Genomic DNA, 12,183 nt, shown 5'->3' on the forward strand with positions numbered 1-12,183 from the left:
ACTGTCACATAAAATACAAAAATCTACACCTGAATACTTAGGTATTAATCATTAAGTGTGGTCCTCCTTGAAATTCTTGACTTTTTGCTCTTTGTATGTAATCACCTTCGCAGAGGCATTGTCTCTCCTAGTAAGTACAAGGGGGTACATTTCCATGGCCAAGTAATGAATGTCCAACTAGTGCACAGCCCAGCCACTTTCACTGCTGCTTCTGCTAACCGTTCTCTAAACAAACATTGGTCTCAGTTGCTGATACAAATTACCACTTGTTAGTAGTCTTCCAGGTAGAGGACAAAAGACCTCACAAGAACGAATGAGCAACCATGAAATATATTTCAGAATATACTGTACTTTCTATTACTAGGTACGTGAGTATTCTATTAATGTTCTAAGCAGGTAAAACTGAATTTTTAGACTAATTTTAAACACGCTTAATTTACTGGGAGAATTGAAAAAAAGAAATAAGACTGTCAGTAACAGGTAAATGCCAGGAATGGGGCGGGGGGTGATGTGCAAAGCTGTACCGATACCTGGATTTTCTGGGCCTGTTCTCTGTTGGGGCAGATGCTTTTTAGTCGGGTCCTTCTTGTTTTTTGTTGAACTTGTCTTTTTCTTCGTCCCTTTCAGAGTCGTGGGCCCCAGACTTCTCATACTGATATTTAGTTGTTCCTTTGGTAAAGAATGATACAGACTTTGGAGCAGACATTCACAGGGAAAACCATCCCGATGCGTGATGAATAGTGACACCCAGTACTCTACCCAGAGGACAAGCAGGAGGATCGAAGGAACTCGGAAAAGGAGAGGTGGGAAGCTTCCCATAGGTTGATACGACCCCTCCATGGCCCTCACCGTTCTGCCGCTTGATCACTTACTCTCACGGTGACATTCTTAACAGTCAGTCACCCTGCCACCCTGTGCTGCTATTTCGGGCCCTTCTGAGAAGAAGGGATCAGAATCATCAGGGTCTGCTGCCTTCCGTAAGTTTTTGTCAGAGATTTCTCGCAAAGATGTTGTGCCGCAACGACACATTCTATGGTGAAGCTCGTTAGCTCCTCAACCCCTGAATATTTCACTTGTACCAGGCGCTCGCGGGTCAGTTCCTAATGATCGGGGACGAACTTTTGGAGACTCTTGACAGTTTTAAAAGCCCCGCACAGAAACGAGGTGTGCCGTTGGCTCGGTCTAGTCCTTCAGGCCCCGGCCCCCTGCGCGGACAGCCGCCTGCGGCTCCCGCGCTGTCCCGCGGCGCTCAGCCGTCTCAGCCGAGGCTGCCAGGGGGTCTCACGCCTCCTTCTCAAAGTCGTAGGTCCCTAGGGCGTGGGGCTCCCGCTTGGGCCCTCGGCCTTGGGTTTGGGGGAAGCCCGACCCCGGCTTCGGTGCCCGGGCCGCCCGCAGCCCCCGCCCCCCGGGCGTGCCCGGCCCTCCTCACCCTTGGTGGTCGCCCGGACCTCCTCAGGCTCCTGGTCGGACTCCTCCGCCGTCTCCCAGGCGGCCTCCTCCTCGGACGAGCCCTCGGACTCGCGGGCCATGGCCGGTGCTGCCCGCGCCGGCGGGGCGGCGGGGGGCGCGGGGTGCCCGCGGGGGCCGCGGGGCGGCCAGGCCCGGGGCCGGAGCGTCAGGCGGCCGCCAGGGGGCCGCACGAGGATGTGGTCGTTGTAGTAGACGCGGCGCAGCAGCGAGTGCACCAGTTCCAGGAACATGAAGCGGAAACCCACCATGGGGAACTGGTGGGCGTCCACCAGGTTGTCCAGGCCCTCCTGCGGCTGCTCTGCCCCATCCTCCTCCGCCGGCCCGAAGTCCGAGTCGTCCTCCTCGGCCGCGGCGCTCCCGCCCTCCCGGCCGCGGGCCAGACCCAGAGCCAGCGCAGCGTCCCCGAGGCCTCCCACGGGCCCCGCCACTTCGACCACCTCAGTCCGGGGGAGCCCAGACTCGAGGGCCACCTCCATTCGGGGGAGGGGCCCGGACTCGAGGGCCACCTCCATTCGAGGGGGCCCAGACTCGACGGCCACCTCCATTTGGGGGGGCCCAGACTCGAGGGCCGCCTCCGTTCCGGGGCTCCCGGTCTCGAGGGCCACCTCCATTCGAGGGGGCCCGGAGTCGACGGCCACCTCCATTTGGGGGGGCCCAGGCTCGAGGGCCACCTCTATTCCAGGGGGCCCGGACTCGAGGGCCACCAGCAACTCCCCGAGGCCTCCCACGGGCCCCGCCACTTCGACCACCTCCATCCGGGGGAGCCCAGACTCGACGGCCACCCCGATGCCGCCTCCGGCCTCCGGGGCCCACGCCCCCGCCACGCGCACGGGGCTCTCCTGGCCACCTGGGGCCCCGCCTGTATCCCCGGAGGCGGACATGGCACTGAGCAATACCTCGCTGGGGCGGCGACCAGGCCGAGGCGACGCCAACGGCAAAGATGGTGGCCCCCGAGGGGGCTGCCGCAGACTGGAGGCCGTGGGCAGCGGGGCCCGACGCGAGGTGGACTGGGCGGCCGAGGAGCCGGCCACGGAGGGGAGGACAGTCTGTGGCGGTGCCTGAGGAGGCCCGCGACGGGAAGGGAAGGGGGTGGATGTCACCAGCGGCCCACCCAGCCCTCCGCTGAGGTGACAGTGGACAGGACTACAAAGGTCCCCCTAGAACCGTGACTGGGGGCGGGGACAGAAGCTTCAACAATGGGCCGCGGCCCGCTGCTGGACCTCCAGGCTCATTTGTCGAGAAGCAAGGATTGACATGCTCAGCCTCCAATGAGTGACCAAGGCCCTTAGGTTCTAGGGTTGCTCGTGGTTACCTCCCTGTTCTTCGAGGCCTGAGGGTCCTCCACGACTCTCAGGTCCACACGACTCCTGTCCCTTTAATTTTACCAGTGTCTGAAAAAGTATAGTGGTCCAATACATCCACCACCTATGTTGGGAACAGAGAGTGAACATTTGGGTTTGGGGAAGCTCAGAGGTAAAGATGAGACCATCACGTAGGTACTTATATAAAAAGAGAGAAAACAAAAAATTTTTTAAACGTTTTATTTATTTGACAGAGACACAGCCAGAGAGGGAACACAAGCAGGGGGAGCGGGAGAGGGAGAAGCAGGCTTCACGCTGAGCAGGGAGCCCGAGGCGGGGCTCGATCCCAGGACCCTGGGACCCTGACCTGAGCTGAAGGCAGATGCTTAACGACTGAGCCACCCAGGCGCCCCAGAAAACAAATTTCCACAAATATTTGATTGTTGAAACTAAAAATATAATAATAATTGCATACAGTTTTTTTTTATAATAAAGGCCTATTAATGAGAAGAATGGATTCTTTCGGGAGAATAACATTTTAATTGGGATTCACAGTGTTCTCTCTCATCAAAATTGATTGCATATGTTCATCCGTTGATCTCTAATGAGGTTTTCCATAGTTCATCTTTGCAAATGTCTTTTCAGAGATATTGGCAAATATCGATGTCAACCCATTAGGTCAGTACTTCTAAATACTGATATCAATCCCCAAACATATGATTTTCATTGAGCCTATTCATCACTTGGAAGACATCTATAGAATTCCATTAGAGTCTTCTTTTGATATTTGCTTTTATCATGTCATTACATTGCAGATTAATCACTTCCATTCGAAGTTTTTGGGGAAGCTCTTCAACTGCACAGTTAAGTGGTTTTGAAATATGAAAATTTCCTTTGTACTTGCACAGCGGTCTGAAAAAAGCTGCTGGAACTATGGTCTGAGCTTGGATACATATCCATGGCAAATCTGTGTGAGAATAGAGATCTCGCTTACTTTAACTTTTGACAGCATGGAAAGTATATAAAGCAGCCTGACATTACTTTGATTCAAACAATGTTAGTTGTCATTGAAATGACTTTGCCACAGTATAAGTTTTGTATATAAGCACTGCTTGCCTTGTAGTTTTAGTTTGAATTCATTAAGAAATATTACCAAATCCACAACAAAAGCTAATTTCCAAAAACATCCAGTGTTCAATAATAACAGTTGCAGGAGATTTTTCTCAATCAAAAATAATTCAGTCTCCACCTCGAGCTCAAAAAAAAAATCACACACACTCACACACACTCACACATCCATTTACTACTGTGAAGCCATCGAATTGCTGTATGATAGTGCAAGTCAGGATATCCAGCTTCCATTTCTGACAGAGGTTCCCAGAACTGCAGTGGTTAAATTCACGAGAGTGAATGAAGTTCCCCATTGATTTAGGAACGCACGGGACATTCAAGCATCTTCAACGTAACTGCTGATAAACAACATCATGAATGACCATTAGAGTTAAAGACCTTATATTTTCACAAGTTTTTGAATACTTGTTCGCTAACCCTTTTCCTGCTCCACACATATTTTTACCATCAGTTGTAACACATCATAGCAGATTCCACTTCGGGGTATCCTCAGGGTTTTTTTCTTCAAAAATATTCTCCCCAGAGTAGTTCCCTGCCGACTGTCCATAGATACTAATTCTTCAGTCACTTTACTTATTGTATTTATTTATTTTTATTATTGTCTTCAGTCACTTTAAACTCAACAGTCTCCAGCCTCTCAGTCCTGCTCTGCTCAGGACTGAGAGGCTGTTATTGCTAAATTCCTGGGATGGCAAGTATGACATTTTTGACAAGGTTTGTTAGTGCAAGTACTCCCCAGACAGTCTTGGCCAGGTCTTGAGACTCAAAGCTCCCCCAAAGTAAATAATGCTCTCTGGCTGGCTACATCTCTCAAATCTCTCGAGAAAAGCCCATAGCTCTGCCACTGGGCCTCCCAAAGATGAGCTCATTAGGAAGTTGTCATTAAAAAACGATGGCTATGAAATGATTGGAGATTACTGTGACTAGCCATTTCAGAGCTGAGTCACTGGGGGCTAAATCACACACAAGGGACAGTAGTGCGAGTATAGGCTTTGATGCTAAAACAGTGCTTCAGTCCATACAATGAAAAGTGGGCTTCCATTCTGCGTCCAGGTTACCTCCAAGTCCCTTACCCCTGACCCCAATTTAACAATAAACTGCTACATGGCTTAACACCATCAGAGTCCATTCTCTGTGCCACTCAGCATGCAGTGGACACGGAACAGCTAACCCGAAGACATTTAAGGAACTCAGACAAACCACTGTCAAAATACTTAGTAATACATGTCCACTATTGGTAGAAAAGCATGAGGGATATGCTGGCCTTTATATAGTGATTTTTGCCTTTTCTTTTTGTCATTTTATTGTCAATAAGTTTAGCCATCGGGTAAGCACCTTATTCATGAGTGAGCACAACGCTTCACTGCATCCAACTCATCAGAAAATTTCTCTACCTCTTATGATCAGAGATGAGAAACCTCACAATAGTTCTATAGACGTGTTAAGAACAATCCTGTCCAATGCACTCTGCCCTTCACAAAACCCATACATGAAGAGAGTCCCAGAAGCACAATGCAAAAAACCCCCCAAAAAACAAAAAACAAAACCCACCACCAACTCAGCATTGACTCCTCAAATAAAGGACAACTTAGCCATATTAAAAACATCTGATGACTCAAGAAGCTCCAGGACATAAACCGCAGGCCCTAGTCATTCAATCATTCACCAAGCATGTATTGGAGGACCTACTGTATGCCTGGAGTTATGCTAGTGAGTCCCCGTTCACGGATGCCTCAGACTCAGGGCTTGCCCTAGTTCATGGTCTAGATGAACACAGGTGGCAAGTGCTGAAACAGGGAGGAACGCAAAGTGCTATGGGAGTACGGGAGAGAGAAAGATTAGGTGGCGGGGGGGAGGGGAGGGGATCGGTGCCTGAGAAGGTGCTAAGAGGAGGCATCTCACCTGGATTCTGAAGGATCCTTAGTTTACCTAGTAATGAAGCACGGCGAGGGAGGACTAGGGAGGGAGGTCGCTGCAGGTACAGGAAACAGCATGAATAGTACAAGAGGGGTGTGTGTGTGTGTGTGTGTGTGTGTGTACCTGTCCAGGGAATTAAATGGCTCCAGCATGGGCAGAGAGGCAGATAGGCCTGGAAAGCAGATTGAGGCCCTAACTACTACTACTAATTAATTATTACTACTAATAATTATTACTAAGAAAGTCTTCTACTTCCTATATAAGCACATATCCCTCTTTGTGCCACCATTCCCTTCCGCTCTCCCCTAGCATGCTGCCTCCCACACTCTTCACCTCCTACCTAAACCCATCAGCTGTATTCATGAGGTCACGCATTTACACATCTACCACATTTATTGGGTACCTTCCAATGTATCAGTGCCGTGTCTCATTGGAACTGTCATGTGTACCTGTTCTTGTTTGACCCGTGCAACCCAAAGATGGCAGAACTGTCCATGGTCCCCATCCTAGAGCCTCCCCCACCAGCACTCCTGTGCCCTTCTGGGGGGTGGGGGAGGGAGTTAAGATCTCTGGAAGCCAAGCTCTCCCAGCTGCACGCAGTGTCAGCGTTCACATAGATTTGCCAAGACTGTATCTACTCAGTCATATCCTCTCCAGTCGCCTCCTTCACTGATCAGCAGGGTTGAAACACGAGATGATGACTGCTGTCAATCATGAAGACTCTGGGAAAGAAGTGTGCACCCGGAGCCTCTTCTTTGCTCAGGGAGGAGGGACAGGGCCCTAAGGATGCCATGGAGTGAGCGGCTGTCAAGGAGAAACTATAGCTATGAAATGACAGGAGTGAGGAGAACCCTGGAAGAGATGGTCCTCTCCCCGCCCCACCCCCGGCGCAGCAAGCCGTCTCCCCCAATGGTTTGAGTTGGCTCCAAGTATTTGGGAGGGAGAACTAATTAGCACCAGCGAACAGTGGAGAAAGGAAAAAGCTGCGCCTTCAGGAAATAACCTGAAGCAAAACTGAGGGAGAGTCTCCTCCTAGTGACACTGAGACTCTCTTCACGACAAGCATGTGGTCCAGAGGTCCTTGGGACAGTGTCTAGGGCCTCAGTCATCTTCCTGAGCCTTTCCAGGGGTGCAAACTCCAGGGGGTGCCGTCCCCCTGCAGGAGCCTAAAGCCCTCGGGTAAAGGACCTGGAGCCCAGTCCCCCCTCCTGCTGCTGGCGGAAGCCAGGGGAGACAAGGGGACCTTCAGGAGGGCCGGCCTCTCGGGACTGGACCTTGCCGACCCAGGAGGGTCACCGCACAGGCCGGGGACTGGAGCCCAGCCCCTGGGAGTGGGGTGGATCGTCAGCTCTCCATCCTTCCTGGTCCTGGGTGAGGTGGCACCGCCGAAGGCTCTTCTTCCCTCCCAGGCTCACCTAGCTCGTGGGGTTTCCGTCTTCCCCTCCCAGACTCCGTTGTCCTCCCTAACCAGAAGCTCGCAAGTCATTCGGGTGATCTTAACATCCACATGGACCACCTGTTTCTCACCCTGGACTTTCACTTCCATGACTTCCTTCCCTACAACCTTACATCACATACTCATCTCTATGATCAGAGCCTACACTTGCCTTTTTTTTTCAATCACTGGAAACTGCTATTGAAACAATTTGTACTCTAGCGCTACAGTTTTGCAGTCCCATCAGACACTTCTTCAATCCATTTTACCTACCAGTTTCCCCCTCTTCATCTGCCTACCATTTTCTTCCTTTGCCTCCTTACCCAGCTTAGAGTTCATCCACTGACTTTTGTCATAACCACTCTGTGGTAGGCAGAATACTGGCCAGGCCAAGATGGCTGCATCCTCCTCAACCCTGGGACCCTGGGACTCTATGAGGTTACATGGCAAAGGAGAATTCAGGTTGTAGATGGAATTAGGGTTGCTGGTACCAGAGGGGTCTTGTTCCCTCCAGTAGATCCTCTGCACGGCAACCAGTGTGATTTAAAAAAAAAAAAAAAATATATATATAAAATATATAAATATATATACGTATGAAAATATATATAAATATATTTTACATAAAAATATAAAATATATTTTTAATATATTGTTTTATATACTTTTATATATTATTTAAAAAATATATATGGGGCGCCTGGGTGGCTCAGTCGTTAAGTGTCTGCCTTCGGCTCGGGTCATGATCCCAGGGTCCTGGGATCGAGCCCCGCAGAGCAGGGAGTCTGCTTCTCCCTCTCCCGCTCCCCCTGCTTGTGTTCCCTCTCTCGCTGTGTCTCTCTCTGTCAAATAAATAAACAAAATCTTAAATATATATATATATATAAAACACAGATTCTTTCACTCCTTCTGCTTAAAAACCTTCACTGGCCTCTCATGGATTAAATGAGATACAAACCACTTCTTCAACCCTGGGAGGCCCTGTGTGATGTGGCCTCTGCCTGCCATTGGTCTTGAAGTTTCCAGAACGCGTGATGCGCTTTCCTGCACACGCAGTTCCATCCGCTTGAAGTCGGCCACGGCAGCATCCCAACCCCGGACTCCCATGCAAGCTTCTGCGGCTTGCTCTGCACACAAGGGCATCCCGCTGAGGCAGACGGTGGGCTGAGTTGGAGCCCACCATCTGCTGTCAGAGCTGCGTGCCCAGGTGTGGGGCTGTAACTGCCCTTGGGAAAGAACATTCTCTCTCGGCCCCAAAGTGCCAGTGAGCACTTGGCACGAGTCAGCAGGGCTCTGTGTATTCGGAGGGCAGTCCATTGTCCTTTGAGCACAAAGGCACTGTAGGGGTGTCCAGAGGGCCTGCGTCAACTCTTCCCATAGCTGACTCCTCCTTCTCCAAGTCTCAGCTCCAATGTCATCTCCTCTAGGAGGCCTGCTTTGACCTCAGTCACTCTCTACACAGCAGTAGATCTCTTTCCTTCATAGAGCTCATCACCATCTGAAAGGGTAGATTTGCTCGTCTGTCTTTCCCACTGTAAGCTCCGTGAGAACAGGATGGGCCTTCGTCGTGCACAGTAGCGTGTCTCCAGCACCTGATACACAATCACCCACTGAGAGGTGGCAGTTATGAGACAGAAGGAAGGTCCTGAGGAGAGAGTGCATATAAAACAAACTGAGGGTTGCTGGAGTGGAGGGGGATGGGAGGGAGGGGGTGGCTGGGTGATGGACACTGGGGAGGGTATGTGCTATGGTGAGCGCTGTGAATTGTGCAAGACTGTTCAATCACAGATCTGTACCTCTGAAACAAATAATACATTATATGTTAATTTAAAAAAAGAAATGAAGTTTCCCCCCAAGACAAAAACAAAAACAAAAACAAACCATAGCCACACACACACACACACACACACACACCCGCCGCTTTTAGGCTCCGGTTCAGTCTGAGTGCACTATCTAGAGATTGCCACTGGGTGGAGAGGTGTGACTGTGTTTTGGAGTAGAGACTGGGCTGTGCCAGTCAGAGAAGACAAACCCGGTTTTGGGGTTTTGGGGTTTTGCTGCTGTCGTTTTGTGTTTGCGTGTTTGTTTGGCAACTCTGACCTCAGATCTCATTCCAGGAGGGTTGGCTAGCCAGTGTCTTCAGGAAAGCTATAGTCCTGGTGTCTCCCTTGTCCTTCCAGGTTCACAATAAAAGGACACCTACCTAGAGCTTCCCTCACCTCTCTTCACCCACCCCCACAAAGCTCAGCCACCATTTTCTTGACCTCTTTTTCCCCAACTTCATTGAGATACAATCAAAATAGAACATCGGGCAAATTCAGGGTCTATCATGGGATGGTTGGACATGCGTATGTATTGGGAAATGATTACATTCACTTATGTTAACTAACAAGATTAGTCAACACTTCTAACGTGTCACATCACGACCACTTTTTCTGCTGAGAATGTTTAAGATCCACTCTCAGCAACTTTCAAGTATATAAGGCGTACTGTTAACCTCAGTCACCAAGCTGAATGTTGCAGCCCCGAGACTTACTCATCTTAGAACTGAAAGTTTGAATCTTTTGATCAACATTTCCCCATTTCCTCACCCCACCCCCAGCCCCTGGTAACCACCATTCTACTCTGTTTCCGAGTTTGGCTTTTTTAGAGCCCACATATAGGTGAGAGCATAGAGCATTTGTCTTTCTCTGTCTGACTTATTTCATTTAGCATAATGCCCTCATGGCCCATTCATGCTGTCGCTAATGGCAGCATTTCCTTATTTTTTATGGCTAAATAACATTCTATTGTATATTCCACATTTTCTTTATCCATTCATCCATCGATGGACACTTAGGTTTATTTTCATGTCTTGGTTATTGTGATTCATGCTGCAATGACCATGGGGGTGAAGAATCTCTTTGAGATAGTGATTTTACTTACTCCAAATATATACCCAGAAGTAGGACGGCTGGGATCACATGGTGGTTGTATTTTTAACTTTCTGAGGAGCCTCCATACTGTTTTCCAGAGTGGCCACACCACTTGGCATTCCCACCAGCAGTGCACGAGTCTTCCCTTTCCTCCACAACCGCCCCAGTCCTTGTCATCTCTTATCTTTTTGGTGATAGCCATTCTAACAGGTGAGAGGAGATATCTCTTTGCGGTTTTGATTTGCATTTCCCTGATGATGAGTGAGTGATGTCGAGCATCCTTTCATGTGCCTATTGCCTATTTGGATGTGTCCCCTGGAAAAATGTCTAGTCAAGTCCTCTGCCCACTTTTAAATTAGACTGTTGGTTTGTTGTTTTTGTTTTTGTTTGCTGTTGAGCTATATGAGTTCCCTATATATTTTGAATATTAACTCCTTATCAGATAGATGGCTTTCAAATATTTTCCCACATTCCATAGGGCTGCCTTTGCATTTTTTCAATTGCTGCTTTTGCATAGCAAAAGCACTAAAAGGTTTGATGTAGTCCCACTTGTTGATGTTTACTTTTGTCGTTTGTACTTTTGGTTCATATCCAAAAACTCATTGCCAAGACCAATGTCAAGGAGGGGATTTAATTTCACTCTTTTGCTGTGAATATCTAGTTTTCCTACAACTTTTATTGAATAAACCATCTCCTGATTGAATCTTCTTGGCTCCTTTGTCAAATATAATATGACTATATATCGGTGGATTTATTTCCGGTCTCTTGATCCTATTCCATTTGTCTGTGTGTCTGGTTTACGCCAGTACCATCCTGTTTTGCTTACCGTCACTTCATAATATAGTTTGAGATCCGGAAGTGCAATGCCCAGAGCTTCGTTCTTTCTCAGGATTACTTTGGCCCTTCGGGGGTCTTTTGTAGTTTCATGTGAATTTTAGGATTGTTTGTTCTATTTCTATGAAGAATGCTATTGGGATTTTAATAGGATTGCATCAGATCTCTAGCCCCACTTTTTTCCCCTCCTTTTTACTTCTTTTTTTATGGAACTTTTTTTTTTTTTAGATTTTATTTATTTATTTGACAGAGAGATTGAGAGTGAGAGAGCACAAGCAGGGGGAGCAGCAGAGGGAGAGGGAGAAGCAGACTCCCCGCTGAGCAGGGAGCCCGACGAGGGGCTCGATCCCAGGACCCCGGGATCACAACCGGGGCCAAAGGCAGACACTTAATGACTGAGCCACCCAGGCGCCCCACCTGTTTTTTACTTCTTTATCCTATCTTCCTCTTTTCCTGGGAACCACTCTGTGCCTTGGTTTCCTTACCTGCAAAATGAGGATACGGGTAGCATCGTGAGAGTCTAAGGAGATACTACATGCCAAATCACATTGATCTAACTCAGCACGTAGTGTTTTCATAGACTTTCACAACATTGTTACCCTGACCAGCATAGCTACTCTGGTTAAGCAAGCACAGTTTGTTAATGCCTATTTTCAAGAATATGCGTCACGTAACGTGAGTTATACCTGAACAGTATTTGGGGAGAAAATGCATGCATACTGCTCTCCTGCCTTTTGCTATCCATCATGAACCAGCCTCCTACTGTCCTGGACAGGGAAGGGGCAGAAGGGGTAACAGGAGAGGCTGGGAAGAAGTGTTTTGTTTTCATCTGAAAATGGAGCTCGTGGTCGTTCTTACTTCATGGGCTTGTTGTGTTAAATGCAAAACCTCAGAACAGAGCCTGGCTCACAAATGAACTCTCAGCACATAATTCCCGCCCTCCAGTAGCTTCGAGTTCAGTTGGAGAGGGAAGACTCATGCGGTAAAACGCAATTAGCAGTACGTGCCACCACTTAGCACCACACACATAGACTGTACGTAGTGTTAGGCCCTAAGACAGGCTAGTGAACCAGACAACTTTGGTATAACCCGAAAAGTGCCAATGAAGTAGAGCAAACAATAAAGACCTCAAGATCAGAGCAGTGAGAAAGTCCTTCGGGATGGAATGGTCCGAGATAGCGTC

At 48.8% G+C, this 12,183-nt stretch overlaps 1 protein-coding gene across 1 annotated transcript; it reads right to left on the reverse strand.

The window, feature by feature from the left end:
* Positions 1-1,310: 1,310 nt before the first annotated feature.
* Positions 1,311-6,315, reverse strand: CT47C1 (cancer/testis antigen family 47 member C1). The gene is made up of 3 exons (XM_088028534.1): positions 6,269-6,315; positions 2,253-2,592; positions 1,311-1,940 (listed from the first exon to the last, which is right to left on the reverse strand). The coding sequence occupies exons 1-3, from the start codon at positions 6,313-6,315 to the stop codon at positions 1,311-1,313; spliced, it is 1,017 nt and encodes a 338-aa protein (XP_087884660.1).
* Positions 6,316-12,183: the final 5,868 nt, after the last annotated feature.

This window comes from Eumetopias jubatus, unplaced genomic scaffold, assembly GCF_037043125.1.
Source record: "Eumetopias jubatus isolate StellerSeaLion01/CBP00866 unplaced genomic scaffold, mEumJub1_p1.0 scaffold_11, whole genome shotgun sequence".
NCBI lineage: Eukaryota > Metazoa > Chordata > Mammalia > Carnivora > Otariidae > Eumetopias > Eumetopias jubatus.

What these genes read in the sequence shown, in the direction of transcription:
- CT47C1 (XM_088028534.1), bottom strand. Translation starts at nt 6,315, where the DNA reads ATGGACAGTTCTGCCATCTTTGGGTTGCACGGGTCAAACAAGAACAG. An exon ending in CACGGGTCAAACAAGAACAG is followed by an intron (nt 2,593 to 6,268) that starts GTACACATGACA and finishes CTGTCACCTCAG; the next exon opens with CGGAGGGCTGGGTGGGCCGC. An exon ending in AGGCCGGAGGCGGCATCGGG is followed by an intron (nt 1,941 to 2,252) that starts GTGGCCGTCGAG and finishes CCCCGAATGGAG; the next exon opens with GTGGCCCTCGAGTCTGGGCT.